Source organism: Saimiri boliviensis, chromosome 8 (assembly GCF_048565385.1).
Source record: "Saimiri boliviensis isolate mSaiBol1 chromosome 8, mSaiBol1.pri, whole genome shotgun sequence".
Classification (NCBI taxonomy): domain Eukaryota; kingdom Metazoa; phylum Chordata; class Mammalia; order Primates; family Cebidae; genus Saimiri; species Saimiri boliviensis.
Window position 1 is genome coordinate 69,427,478 of NC_133456.1, and position 13,198 is coordinate 69,440,675.

General features: G+C 40.6%; 1 protein-coding gene across 1 annotated transcript in view; it reads right to left on the reverse strand.

Annotated features, from left to right (window-relative positions):
* Positions 1-13,198, reverse strand: part of CCDC39 (coiled-coil domain 39 molecular ruler complex subunit) — a 64,461-nt gene that overhangs the window by 12,221 nt on the left and 39,042 nt on the right. The window contains exon 14 of the mRNA XM_003926927.4: positions 7,070-7,193. Coding sequence (XP_003926976.1) covers positions 7,070-7,193 — 124 coding nt within the window. The remainder of the gene's footprint in view (positions 1-7,069; positions 7,194-13,198) is intronic.

Here is a 13,198-nt window from a genome sequence, read left to right on the forward strand (position 1 = left end):
GTGTATATGTGCCACATTTTCTTTATCCCGCCTATCATTGATGGGCATTTGGGTTGGTTCCAAGTCTTTGCTATGGTAAACAGTGCCGCAAAAAATACACGCATGTGTGTATGTGCCTTTATAATAGAATGATTTATGTTCCTTTGGTTATATACCCAGGAATGGGATTGCTGGGTCAAATGGTAATTCTATTTCTAGATCCTTAAGGAACTGCCATACTGTCTTCCACAATGCTTGAACTAATTTACGCTCCCACCAACAGCGTAAAACCATTCCTATTTCTCCAAATCTTCTCCAGCATTTGTCTCCTGATTTTTTAATGATTGCCATTCTAACTGGCATGAGATGGTATCTCAGTGTGGTTTTGATTTGAATTTCTCTAGTGACCAGTGATGATGAGCCTTTTTTCATATGTTTGTTGGCTGCATACATGTGTTCTTTTGAGAATTGTCTGTTCATATCCCTTGCCCACTTTTGGATGGGTTGTTTTTTTCTTGTAAATTTGTTTTAAGTTCTTTGTAGATTCTGAATATTAGCCCTTTGTCAGATGGGTAAACTGCAAAAATTTTTTCCCATTCTGTTGGTTGCCAGTTCACTCTAATGATTGTTTCTTTTGGTGTACAGAAGCTCTTTAGTTTATTTAGAATCCATTTGTCTGTTTTGGCTTTTGTTGCCATTGCTTTTGGTGTTTTAGTCATGAAGTCCTTGTCCATGCCTATGTCCTTAATGGTTTTGCCTAGGTTTTCTTCAAGGGTTTTTATGGTGTTAGGTCTTACGGTTAAATCTTTAGTCCATCTGGAGTTAATTTTTGCATAAGGTGTAATGAAGGGATCCAGTTTCAGCTTTCTGCATATGGCTAGCCAGTTTTCCCAACACCATGCATTAAATAAGGAATCCTTTCCCAATTGCTTGGTTTTGTAAGGTTTATCAAATATCAGATGGTTGTAAATGTGTGGCATTATTTCCAAGGCCCCTGTTCTGTTCCATTGGTCTATATCGCTTCCATTGGTACTGCTTTAGTTTAAGTACCATGCTGTTTTCATTACTGTAGCCTTGTAGTATAGTTTGAAGTCAAGTAGCATGATGCCTCAGCTAGCTTGCCTGCCTGCCTGCTTTCCTTCCTTCCGTCTGTCCGTCCATCTGTCCATCTGTCCGTCTGTCTTGGCTATGGGCTATCTTTTGGTTTCATATGAAGTTTAAGGTAGTTTTTTCCAATTCTGTGAAGAAAGTCAGTGGTAGCTTGATGGGGATAGCATTGAATCTATAAATTACTTTGGGCAGTATGGCCGTTTTCACAATACTGATTCTTCTTCCTTTTTTGGAAAAACTTCCATGGATGTTTTTCCATCTGTTTGTGTTCTCTCTTAGTTCCTTGAGGAGTGGTTTGTTGTTGTCCTTGAAGAGGCCCTGCACATCCCTTGTTAGTTGTATTCCTAGGTATTTTATTCTCTTTGTAGCAGTTGTTTATGGGTCAAGTGATATTTCTATTTCTAGATCCTGAGGAATGGCCACACTGTTTTCCACAATGGTTGGGCTGATTTACACTCCCACCAACAGTGTAGAAGTGTTCCTGTTTCTCCACATCCTCTTCAGCTTGTTGTCTCCAGATTTTTTTAATGATCACCATTCTAATTGGCATAAGATGGTATCTCAATGTGGTTTTGATTTGCATTTCTCTATTGACCTGTGATGTGCATTTTTTCATGTTTGTTGGCCACATAAATGTATAATTTTGAAAAATTCTGTTCATATCTTTCACCCACTTTTTGATTGGGTTGTTTTTTTCTTGTAAATTTGTTTAAATTTTTTGTAGATTCTGGATATTAACCCTTTGTCAGATGGGTAGCTTGCAAAAATGTTTTCCCATTATGTTGGTTGCCAGTTCACTCTAATGATTGTTTCTTTTGGTGTACAGAAGCTCTTAGCTCTTAAGTTTAATTAGATCCTGTTTGTCTATTTTGGCTTTTGTTGCCAGTGCTTTTGGTGTTTTACTCATAAAGTCCTTGCCTACGCCTATGTCCTAAATGGTATTGCCTAGGTTTTCTTCTAGGGTTTTTATGGTATTAGGTCTTATGTTTAATTCATCTGGAGTTAATTTTTGTGTAAGGTGTAAGGAAGGGATTCAGTTTCAGTTTTCTGCACATGGCTAGCCAGTTTTCCCAACACCATTTATTAAATAAGGAATCCTTTCCCCATTGCTTGTTTTTGTCAGGTTTGTCGAAAATCAGATGGTCGTAGACATGTGGCATTATTTCCGAGGCCTCTGTTCTGTTCCATTGGTCTATATCTCTTTCATTGGAACTGTTTTGGTTCCAGTACCGTGCTGTTTTGATTACCATAGCTTTGTAGTATAGTTTGAAGTCAGGTACTGTGATGCCTCCAGCTTTGTTCTTTTTGCTTAGGATTGTCTTGGCTGTGTGGGCTCTTTTTTTGTTCCATATGAGGTTTAAGGTGGTTTTTTCCAGTTCTGTGAAGAAGGCCAATGGTAGCTTGATGCAGATAACATTGAATCTATAAACTACTTTGGGCAGTATGGCCATTTTCATGATATTGATTCTTCCTAACCAGGAGCATGGAATGTTTTTCCATCTGTTTGTGTCCTCTCTGATCAACGAGACAGAAAATTAACAAGGATATCCAGCACTTGAACCCAGATCTGGTTAATTTTCTGTCTCATTGATCAGTCTGATATTGACAGTGGGGTGTTAAAGTCTCCCACTATTATTGTGTGGGAGTCTGTGTCTCTTTGTAGGTCATTAAGAACTTGCTTTACGTATCTTAGTGCTCCTGTATTGGGTACGTATGTGTTTAGGATAGTTAGCTCTTGCTGCATTGATCCCTTTACCATTATGTAATGCCTTTGTCTCTTTTGATCTTTGTTGGTTTAAAGGCTGTTTTATCAGAGATTAGGATTGCAACCCCTGCTTTTTTTTTTCTCTTCATTTGTTTGATAACGTTTCTTTCATCCCTTTATTTTGAACCTGTGTGTGTCTTTGCACATAAGATGGGTCTCCTGAATACAGCACACTGATGGGTCTTGACTGCTTATCCAATTTGCCAGTCTTTGTGTTGATTAGAGCATTCAGCGCATTTACATTTAAGGCTATTTTTTTTTTAAATTTGACCGGATTATTTTTAAAGACCTGTCTTCAAGGTGTGCGAGTCTCTCTGTTGCTTGTCTAGTCTATTACTGGCTCTTTCTTTTGCTTGTATAGCCTATTAATTATTGAAGTTTCAAGTGTGTATTATAGTTCTTTCAATTTTTCAGTTCTAGAATTTTTTTTTTGAGATATCTATTTTCTTTGGAAATTTCTTGCTCATACCCTGAATTGATTTCTGATTTATTTGTATTGGTTTTCAGATTTATTTTGCATCTAATTGAGCTTCTGTATTTTGAATTTTTCATCTGGCATTTAAAGATTTCCTTTTGAGTGGGATCTATTGCTGAACAGTTGTCATATGGTGGGTCACAGTTCCTTCCTTTTTCATGGTTTTTGTGTCCTTCTATTAATATATGCATATCTCATTTAACAGTTGCTTCTGCTAAATTGCTTTTTTGTGGGAGGATTTTCTCCTGAAGATGTACATATGTAGTTGATGTCTTGATTTGGGGTGCCTGTGGTAGTGTGGTCTTTGTATGATTTCTTAGGCGTGCTCAGGGTCATTGGTATCTCTGATTTCCTCAGTGACTTGTATGGTTATTAGTTGAGCCTTGGTGCAGAAGTTTTGCTGGGATCTAGGATGCCAGGTACACCTGTCTTTGGGCCCAATTGGTAGAAGTGGTGGGCTGAGTGTTTCTACTCCTGGGCCCAAGAGTGGCTCATGCTGTTACTGGTATTAGTGGGTCCTCGAAGGCTGATTCTTGGGCCTCTGGGTATCTTGCTCAGATGGTGGTAGTGGGAACGGTGGGCCAGACATGTAGGCAGGTTTTCAGGTCCCTGGGCAGCTGGTTTGATGGCAGGTATCACAGCCCTAAGAAACTAATAAAAGGGTCAACAAGCTTTGTATGTAAAGGTCAGATAGTAATTAGACTTTATGGGTCATTCAGTCTATCAAAACTACTTCATTCTGTCATTGTAGCATGCAAGCAGCTCTAAACAGTATGTAAATAAATAAGTACATGTAGTTTGTCTTCCAATACTTATTTACAGAACAAGTGGTGGGCAGCATTTGGCTGGAGTGCGTAGTTTCATAGTTTGCTGATGCCTAATCCACAACATTCAGAAAACACAACAGTGGTTAGCATTGTAATCAAATTCCTGTTACCCACAGCCAGAGTATAATATACATATCCATCAGGACAGATCCCGTTGTAGATAACGTAGGAAAGATAATGGGCCGGGTGTGGTGGTTCAGGTCTGTAATCTCAGCACTTTGGGAGGCCAAGGTGGGTGGATCCCAAGGTCAGGAGATTGAGACCAGCCTGAACCAACATGGTGAAACCCTGTCTCAACTTAGCCAGCGTGGTGGCGTGCAACTGTACTCTCAGCTACTCAGGAAGCCGAGGCAGGAAATGGCTAGGAGGCAGAGGTTGTAGTGAGCTGAGATCATGCCACTGCACTCCAGCCTGGGTGACAGAGCAAGACTCTATCTCAAAAAAAAAAAAAAAAAAAAAAAGTGGTGGGGGTGGGGGGGGGCGGGAATCAATTTTGATTTGACTGAATTTAAATCCTACATTGACTATATGAGAAACAGAGTCTGCTACATTGAAAAACAGACTTATATTGAAAAAAAACAAAAATTAACTTCTATTTGGCAATTTACATTTTTTCCAGCAGTGAAAATGCCAAAGTACTATTTTCAAATAGTTAAAAATTCTCAAATACGAACAATGAAGATTTTATTCAACTTGTTAAAGAGCCAGAAAGGTAGACTATTTCAAAGAAGAATATGAAAAATATTTTATATTGTAGACATATAGAATCAGAAATGCTGAAGTGAATTTGCTGGTAGATGCAAAACATATTAATATATTTTAGTGTAAGAAACTTTAATGCATGGGTTATCTTTTCTACAGAGCATAGTTGTATTTCTACTGGCCAAAAATCCACTTACATTGTTAGCAGCAAGAATCACTTATGTTACTGTCAGGTATCTTCCAAGTTACCATCTATTCCTACAGAGTTGTAAAACAAGTCAATAGAGGGTCAAAGGTGTGCACTCCTATAGAATCAGATGATAGCTGAAGGGCCCACTAGAAAATGCCAACACTTGGGTGTCACTATGCAGTGGCATCATTGCACCCATGGTTTGCTTTTCTCTATTTTTCAGGCCATAGATAATTTTTCCTCATACAAGCTGTACTGCGTTTAGTTATAAAGTTTCATTTTCACATATCTGAGACTTGTGAAGTGTTACCAGTAAAAGTTTAAGCATGCTATACAACAACAACAAAAATGGGACTAACTGCGGCAAGCTGTGGATCCCAGAGAAGATGGAAGATAAGAAATATGGCATCAGGAAGATGAGGAAGTAACTGATAGCCTCAATTCATTTAACATAATCATTATACTGCATTTTACCCAGCACTTTCACTGTAAACAGAAAGAATATTCTTTTTTCATACAAAACTTGCCTGCTTTCCTATTAATCAGCATCATCATAGTAATAACAATAATATTTATTGATGATCATTTTGTGCCAGACACTGTCCCAGGAGCTTTACATATATTTTCTTACTTCTCCCAACAAAAGTAACAATATTATCCTCTTCATTTTCTGAGTGAAGAAACTTAGTCACTGCATGATTAAGTAACTTATGCCTGGTCACCTACCTAAGCAGTGGTAAAACCAGGATATGGACAAAAGCACACTTAATGCCAGTACTTTTAGGTAACCCATCACACCGCTTGTTAGAAAAACTTAACTGGAATTGCAACATCTACCTGTTTCCCAACACCTAAAAAATTAGAGCCTACCCTTTATCCTTCAGGAACTTTTAAAACCTGAGAAGAGGAAATTCCTGTTTTGACAGAAGCCTGCGGTATTACAGACTGACAAGTTACAAGAAAGATTTGAGCGCTGTGACTGATTTCCCATGGGGAGGGCAGAATTTCAAGCAGCAAAGTGGCAGGCATACCATACTTGCTGCATTTGTTAGGGGCAGATACGAAGAAAAGCTACAGGAGAAAATTTGGGCGATTAAGTTGGTAGAAGTCAAAGGGAGAGCCATTCTTTAAAGGTGTGGTACAGGGAAATTAGTAAGTTACCAGTTCCATTTCTTATTTTTAGCATTTTGAGTAATTTCCTAGATCTTTCTGTAAAGGAAATTACTCCTGTTCAGAGTATTTTCTACATGGGAAAGTTGGATATAGCAGTGCTCAGAGAATAGCATTCAGTTCCACAGCACTCAATGAATTTCCCCTTATGGGTAAAGATAACCATGGGATGGCAGACAGCCTGTCAAACATCAGAAAAAGATTCACCTGGTCTGTCTCCCTGTAATAGGAAGGCAGAAGACAACCCTCCTCCTCTCTGAACAGCTGCCCTACCAGGACTGCAATGGTAAACTGGAGTTTAAAATGCAGAGGTGGTGTAGCTCTACGAAATGCTGAGGTGAAGCCAGAGTGTGGCATAGAATGGGAGCCTATAGTCAAGTGAAGCCAAAGCTTTGAGCCTCCGCTGTTGAGCAGATTGTCACATGCATACCAGAGACACTTAGGTAATAGGTCTTAGAGAAAAAGATCAGAAATCTTGATGAGGGGAAATGACATGACACAAATAGCAGAAAGACAAAAGTGTCAAAGAATGGTCAAGTAGAATGACCTGAAAAAAAGAGGAAGAGTTCTGGAGGAAGTTAGCAAGTTTTGGGAATCAGCGGGCAGTGCCTTGACCTCAGGGACTGGAGGTGTACGGAATGAATAGTGCCTTCAGTATCTCCATTTAGCAATAAATGTTTTGGCCTTTACTGAGTGCAATAGTTAGTGGCCCTAATTAAGTGAAATAGTTGCTAGATTTCATGGAGGGGAAGTTGCGATTTTGTTTTTGTTTTTTAAATTCAGAGGATTATAGTGAATGAGTTAACAAAGAAAAATTGATACAATTGCAACTGTGAATCAGTTAAAATCACCTTGATTACATAGTACGCCTGTGTTTTCTCCTCTTCTCCTTCAGGAGGCAGCATAGCGACAGTCAGAATTTCATATCTGTTCTTCAGCTTATCAATTTTACTTAGCCGCTCATGAAACTCAGTGCTAATAAGAAAAAGAAACACTGAGAAATGAATAACATACTTTAGAACTTTTAAGGGACTATCAGGTGTTCTTATTGAAGACATTTGGATTTGTGTTACTACTAAACTGAAAAGGTTAAATGCGTTCTCACTTTTTAATTTAATAATTTGGTGTGACGGGTCTGATATTTACCCTACTGGAAACCTGACAAGTTAGCCTGCCAGTTTCACGTGTCTTTTACTGGCAGAAGATACAATTGCCATTTCAGAGACGAAGGACTTTATTTCTTAAGACACAGCAGGTAGCATAAGATTCCTCTTTGCATTGATTCCCCTTGCTCCCTACATCCCATGGGGGCAGGAAGGGGCTTAAATCAATGCTGCACACAGTAGATTTGCATCGCAGCTGAGGAATCTCAAGGCTAGGTAACCCAAATATTTGCTGCAGAGGGAGATACTACCTCTAGTTTCTGAGGCTGTTTGCTGTGCAGACATCTTTAAAAAGCCCAAACAGGGAGGTTGAGATTTGTCTTCCCAGATTCTTAAATCCATTGGTTACTTTCTTTTATTTCAGTAAATTTATATTTTATGAGCTATTTTTTGGAACTTACAGTAATAGTAATCTTAATATATGCATGACAATATGGAGAGTGACTAAGTTCTCTCCTACAAACTCAGGAAAGTAAGCTATCTAACCATGGTGAAAAAGAAATCTTCAACCTACCAGCTTTTCTACTGCTAGAGAGAACTGATGATAAAATATATTTAGTATCAGAAGTTAGTTTTTTTAATATTTAATTATCACTCATTTCCTCAGAAAATATTTACTCATCCTTTATGTGATCATAAAACTTGCTGGACTTCAAGTTTAAGACTGTGGACCAAGCACAGTGTATGGCTCTTCCTTTCTAAAATAAAGATTAAACAAAACAAAAAAACAGCAACAGAGCAGTTATGAGAACAAGAAAGACACAGTAATTTTTCATGAATTCATGGAAAACAGATGGGGTAAAATTAATGGAAAAGAACAGACACACACATGGAAGACCACTGCAGGAGCAGGAGCTATTTTCCACCAAAGAAGTCTGAAAAACATCCAAACTCAGGAATAAAAATAAAAAGAACAAGAGTTATCTCTGAGGCTATAATCAACACCTCTGGGCCATTCCCCTCAGCCCTCTTAAGTATACAGAAATGTCAGGAATGCTTTCTGCTCCAGTGATAACTAAAAGATTTGCCAGAGTTCTGAGCATCTATATTGAAGCTAGACAAAGAGGTAAAAACATGAAGTAATTCTAGGCCTCCACAACAACAGTAGAAATAAATGAAAAAGAAAGGCAGTTTTACCTAGGCATGAGATAAAGTCTTTATCACTCAAAATAAACACCTCCTAACTTTCTTTAGCCATGAAGCCCTAACCCTGCTTAATAGCTGTTATGCTCTTTACAGGACAGACTAGCTCAGAGCGCACAATCAGCCCTCCCATTTAGAGAAGCGTTCTGTGGGAGAAAACAGGAGATCCACTTAATTGCAGAGGAAACCCTTACCAGTTAGGTACCAATATCCAATGATTATTAGGCATGAATTGATAAATACTAACAGAAAGCTAACAGCATAAATGGAAAGAACAAAATGAACAAAGAACAGGCCTGAGGTGAACACAATGCATAGAAGACAATTTTCATTCTTCTAATTAGCACCCTCTAAATGAGAAGAGAATATTGATTCCAGAAACACCCATAACAAGATGGGCAGCTATGAAAATAAAGGACCAATGACAGAACAGCAGTGCTTGCACATAAGTTTTCAGTGTAAGCGCGCGCAGTGAAGAATAAAGATTAATGAGCAATCTGGAGAGACAGACAAGGGGGCAGATTTGGCAGAGGAGAGGGGAATTGGGAGAGAGAGATTAAGAATATCTGAGAGAGTAAAATACAAGGAGCAAAAAGAAACCTGGAGGACAGACCTGAAAGGGCCGACATCTACTAAAAATGAACCACAGAGAGACAACAGAGGAGAGTACGATGGTAAGAAAAAAATAGAAAAATATTCCCCTGACCTGAAGAAAAACTTGAAATAACTAAAAGAGACCACACAGAGAGGAGTTCAGCTGCTCTTCCCTGGGAACCCCCATCCCCTGGCTCTTCACCAGGCAGGGGTCCCAGCCTGTGACCACAGAACAGTTGCTCCACCCTCGGCTGAGTGTACCTACTGGTAGTGGCCTGGAGTTTTCCTGAAGACACTCTCAGAAGCATGTGACAGCCCCTCTGCCACTACCACAGCAGCAGTTCTCTTGCTGCTGACCTTGGTTTGAAGAAACACCTGAGCTTACAGCACGCTGCAGTCATAAAGAGAAAACACCACTCTCATCTCCCGACTCCCTTAACTCCGTGCTCCCCAGCAAGCCACAAGCTCACACCAGCAGTACAGCGACCGCACCCCACCAGCTGAACGCTCCCAGTAACAGCAGCTAAATGTCTCTCAAAGGTGAAGCCCCAGGGCAAGCAAAAGCCTCTGTCACTGGCTCTGCAGTGGTACTACCCCAGCCATCCTCAGATGAACCAAGGAGCAAAGCCCTAAGTACCTCATCCATATCTGCAACAAGCTGCAGTTGAGCCAAGGAGAGGAGGCCAGTCCATCCCCCATGGATCACATGAACCCCTGCTGCTCATCACCAGGCAGGTATCCCCAGCTTGGGCCACAGCACAGACCCCTCACCCTGGGTATATTGCACTCCGATTACTGACCTGCACCTCTCTGGGATGGAGCCCTCAGGAAACAAGCAAAAGATCCTCAGCCACAACCACTACTAAGGTACCTTCCTCTGCTGCCTTCAAGTTGGAAAAGAAGCGTAAACCCTGAGATCACCCCAGACCCGTGGTGGGCAGCCCAGGAGCACCAGGCCATCATCTACAACCAGCACTGAGGTGAGGGAGGAGCCCACACTTTCAGAGCATTGCGGGGGAGCATGGCTACAACTGTGAGGAAATAGAGAGGAGCCACCAGCCACACAAGAGCCTACCTACTGAACCCGACACACCAGCCACACAAGAGCCTACCCACTGAACACGACACACCAGCCACACAAGAGCCTACCCACTGAACACGACACACCAGCCATGTAAGAACCTACCCACTGAACCCAATACACCAGCCACGCAAGAGCCTACCCACTGAACACGACACACCAGCCATGCAAGAGCCTACCCACTGAACACGACACACCAGCCACGCAAGAGCCTACCTACTGAACACGACCTACTGCATCACACCCCAAGCTTCAACACCAAAAATACTTCCTAACACATCCGCCTGTGAAACCAAAGATGAGATGTCAGCTACAAACAGAGACCCCACACAAAGCCTAGGCCCTGTGAAAACATCCAGAAAACAAGTCTGTTGACTGTACTCAGTCTACACCACAGTTAGAGGAACAACTACTGTATCAGTCCATATCCAAACTGTTTTAAAGATACCACCTGAGACTGGATAATTTACAAACAAAACATTTAATTGGCTCACAGTTCCACATGTCTGGCATGGCCTCGGGAAACATACAGTCATGAATGATGATGGAAAGCAAGGGGGAAGCAGCACCTTCTTAACAAGGCAGCAGGGAAAGAGCAAGAGGCGTGAAGCTTCCAAACACTATTAAACCATTGGATCTCATGAGAACTCACCCACTCTCATGAGAACAGCATCATTTGCCTCCCACGACGTCCCTCCCTTGACATTACAGTTGGAGATGAAACTTGGGTGGGGACACAGAGCCAAACCATATTCTGCCCCTGGCCCTTCCTAAATCCCATATTCTCATACTTCAAAACCAATCACACCTTCCCAACAATCCCCCAAAGTCTTATTCCAGCATTAACTCAGAAGTCCAAGTCCAAAGTCTCATCTGAGATAAAGCAAGTCCCTTCCACCTAAGAGCCTGTAAAATAAAAAAATGAGTTGCTTCCAAAATACAGATGGGGTACAGGCATTGGGTAAATATTCCTGTTCCAAATGGGAGAAGTTGGTCAAAACAAAGGGGCCACAAGCCCCATGCAAGTCCAAAATGTGGCGGGGCACTCATTAAAGCTCCAGAATAATCTCCTTTGACTCCATGTCTCACATCCAGGGCACACTGATAGAAGGAGTGGGCTCCCAAAGCCTTGGGTAGCTCCATCCCTGTGGCTTTTCAGGGCACAGCCCCTGTGGCTAATTTTACAGTCTGACATTGAGTGCCTGGCATTTCCAGGTACATGGTGCAAGCTGTCAGTGGTTCAACATACACAAATCAATAAATGATTCATCACATAAACAGAACTAAAGACAAAAATGACAGTATCTTAATAGATGTAGAAAAGGCTTTTGATAAAATTCAACACCTCTTCATGTTAAAAACTCTCAAAAAATTTGGTATTGAAGGTACATAACTCAAAATAAGAGCCATCTATGACAAACCCACAGTCAACATCATATTTTTGAAAACCAGCATAAGACAAGGATGCCCTCTCTCACCACTCCTACTCAACACTGTGGGAAGTCCTGGCCAGAGCAGTCAGGAGAGAGAATGAAATAAAGAGCATCTAAATAGGAAGAGAGGAAGTCAAACTATCCTTGTTTGGAGATGATACGATTCTATATCTAGAAAACCACATAGTCTCAGCCCAAAAGCTGCTTCAGCTGATAAGACAACTTCAGCAAAGTTTCAGGATACAAAATCAATGTATGAAAATTACTAGCATTCCTATACAGCAACAACAGCCAAGCTAAGAGCCAAATCAGGAATGCAATCCCATTACACAATTGACACAAAAAGAATAAAATACCTAGGCATACAGCTAACCAGGGAGGTGAACAATCTCTACAATAAGAATTACAAAACACTGCCTAAGGAAATTAGGAGAAAGCTGGTTTTTCATGGACAGGAAGAATCAGTATCATTAAAATGGCCATGCTGGCCAGGTTCAGTGGCTCACACCTGTAATCCCAGCACTTTGGGAGGCAGAGGTGGGTGGATCACAAGGTCAGGAGTTCGAGACCAGCCTGGCCAAGATTGTGAAATCCCGTCTCTATTAAAAATACAAAAATTAGCTGGGCATGGTGGTGGGGTGCCTGTAATCCCAGCTACTCAGGAAGCTGAGGCAGGATAATTGCTTGAAACCGGAAAGCAGAGGTTTCAGTGAGCTGAGATCACACCACTGCACTCCAGCTTGGGAAACAGGAGCAAAACTCCACCTCAAAAAAAAAAAAAAAAAAAAAAAAAAAAAAAAAAAAGCCCGTAATAACCAAAGCAATTTACAGATTCGATTCTATTTCTGTCAAACTACCAATGACATTCTTCATCGAATTAGAAAAAAAACTATTTTAAAATTCATATTGAACCAAAAAAGAGCCTGAGTAGCCAAGGCAATCCTAAACAAAAATAACACAGCTTGAGGCATCACGTTACCCAACTTCCAAGTACACTACAGGGCTACAGTAACCAAAACAACATGGTACTGGTACAAAAACAGACTAATGGAACAGGGGAGCCCAGAAATCAGGCTGCATGTCTACAACCATCTCATCTTCAACAAAACTGAGAAAAACTATCAATGGGGAATGGACTCTCTATTCAACAAGTGGCTAGCCATATGCGGAAGACTGAAACTGGACCCCTTTCTTATGTCATATCCAAAATCAACTCAAGATGGATTAGAAACTCAAATGTAATACCCAAAACTATAAAATCTCTGGAAGACAACCTAGGCAGGGTTATTCTGGACAGAGGAATGGGCAAAGGTTTCATGATGAAGATGCCAAAAGCAATCATGACATAAACAAAAAGTGACAAATGGGATCTAGTTAAAACTGAAGAGCTTCTGCACAGCAAAACAAACCGTCAACAGAGTAAGCAGACAACCTACAGAATGGGAAAAAATTTTTGCAAACTATGCATCTAGTAAAGGTCTAATATCCAACATCTATAGGGAACTTAAACAAATTTACAAGAAAAAATACAACCTTATTAAAAGGCGGGCAAAGGATATAAACAGA